Here is a 1,125-nt window from a genome sequence, read left to right on the forward strand (position 1 = left end):
TTTCTGACAGGCATATGAGCATAGACAATGCAGTACATATGGTGTACCCAAATTCTTTCCATGGAGCTTGCATGTTTCACTTGCTCAATAATTTGAAAAGCAAGTATGAGAGCCATGGAGAAGAGCTACAAATGAAATTCATTGCAAGAGCAAAAGCATACACAAAAATATAATGTGAACACTACATGAGAGGGCTTGATATAATTGACAGACGCATTAGACCCTATTTAGAAAAAGCCAAGTATTAAACTTGGGCAAGATCATACTCACCAACAAAAAGACACACCACGATGACATCCAACATCGCAGAATCACTCAACGCTGCACTAAAAGCTGCAAGAAATCTCCCCATTGATATCTTGGTTGAATGCCTTAGAAGTTTGGTTCAAAAGTGGGTTTGGAACAACTCAAATAATGCAAACGGAACATTCACAAAAGTCTCTACAGCAATAGAGAATGGATTGAGACATGATATTGTTTCTAAAATGAAGTATGAGGTATGCAACTAAACTTATTCTTACTATTCTTTATTCTGTCAATAGATGGTAACTAGTTACCTTCCATAACAACAGGAAAAAAAAAGTTTACACAGAAGCATAACTAGTTACTTTAAATCTTATGTCTAGTTAAAATGTTTATTATCTGATTCTATTTCATGACAAAACTATTTTTAGGTCTTGTCTTTCAACATAATAGAATACCAAGTTCGTGATCAAAAGAAGATAAATTTCACAGTAAATATACATAATAGAACATGTACTTGCAATAGGTTCCAAGAAGATGAAATGCCTTGTGGCCATGCAGTAGTTGTCATTGCAAAGAGAAACTTGAGTGTGTATGATTATTGTGCAAAGTTCTACAGAACAGAAACGTTGAAAGCATTGTATCAAGAAAATGTTCATCCTTTGCCCCCATAAAGATGAATAGAATCTCCCACAACACTTGATCATAATGGTACTGCCTCCAAATGCAACAATCCCTGCAGGAAGACCAAGAAAGAAAAGAATAAGATCAAGAGGGGAACCTAAAGTAATAATCACCTGTGGGAAATGTGGGCAACCAGGACATAACAGGAAGACTTGCAGGAATCCTCCAATTGAGAAGCCAAACAAATAGAAAAAGCCA

The 1,125-nt window shown here is 35.8% G+C and overlaps 1 protein-coding gene across 1 annotated transcript; it reads left to right on the top strand.

The window, feature by feature from the left end:
- The first annotated feature begins 290 nt into the window (after positions 1-290).
- LOC133814659 (uncharacterized) lies at positions 291-917 on the top strand. Its single transcript, XM_062247592.1, has 3 exons — positions 291-497; positions 543-545; positions 675-917. The coding sequence occupies exons 1-3, from the start codon at positions 291-293 to the stop codon at positions 915-917; spliced, it is 453 nt and encodes a 150-aa protein (XP_062103576.1).
- The last annotated feature ends 208 nt before the right edge of the window (positions 918-1,125 follow it).

The sequence above is a fragment of the Humulus lupulus genome, chromosome 2, assembly GCF_963169125.1.
Source record: "Humulus lupulus chromosome 2, drHumLupu1.1, whole genome shotgun sequence".
NCBI classification, from domain to species: domain Eukaryota; kingdom Viridiplantae; phylum Streptophyta; class Magnoliopsida; order Rosales; family Cannabaceae; genus Humulus; species Humulus lupulus.

What these genes read in the sequence shown, in the direction of transcription:
- LOC133814659 (XM_062247592.1), top strand. Translation starts at nt 291, where the DNA reads ATGACATCCAACATCGCAGAATCACTCAACGCTGCACTAAAAGCTGCA.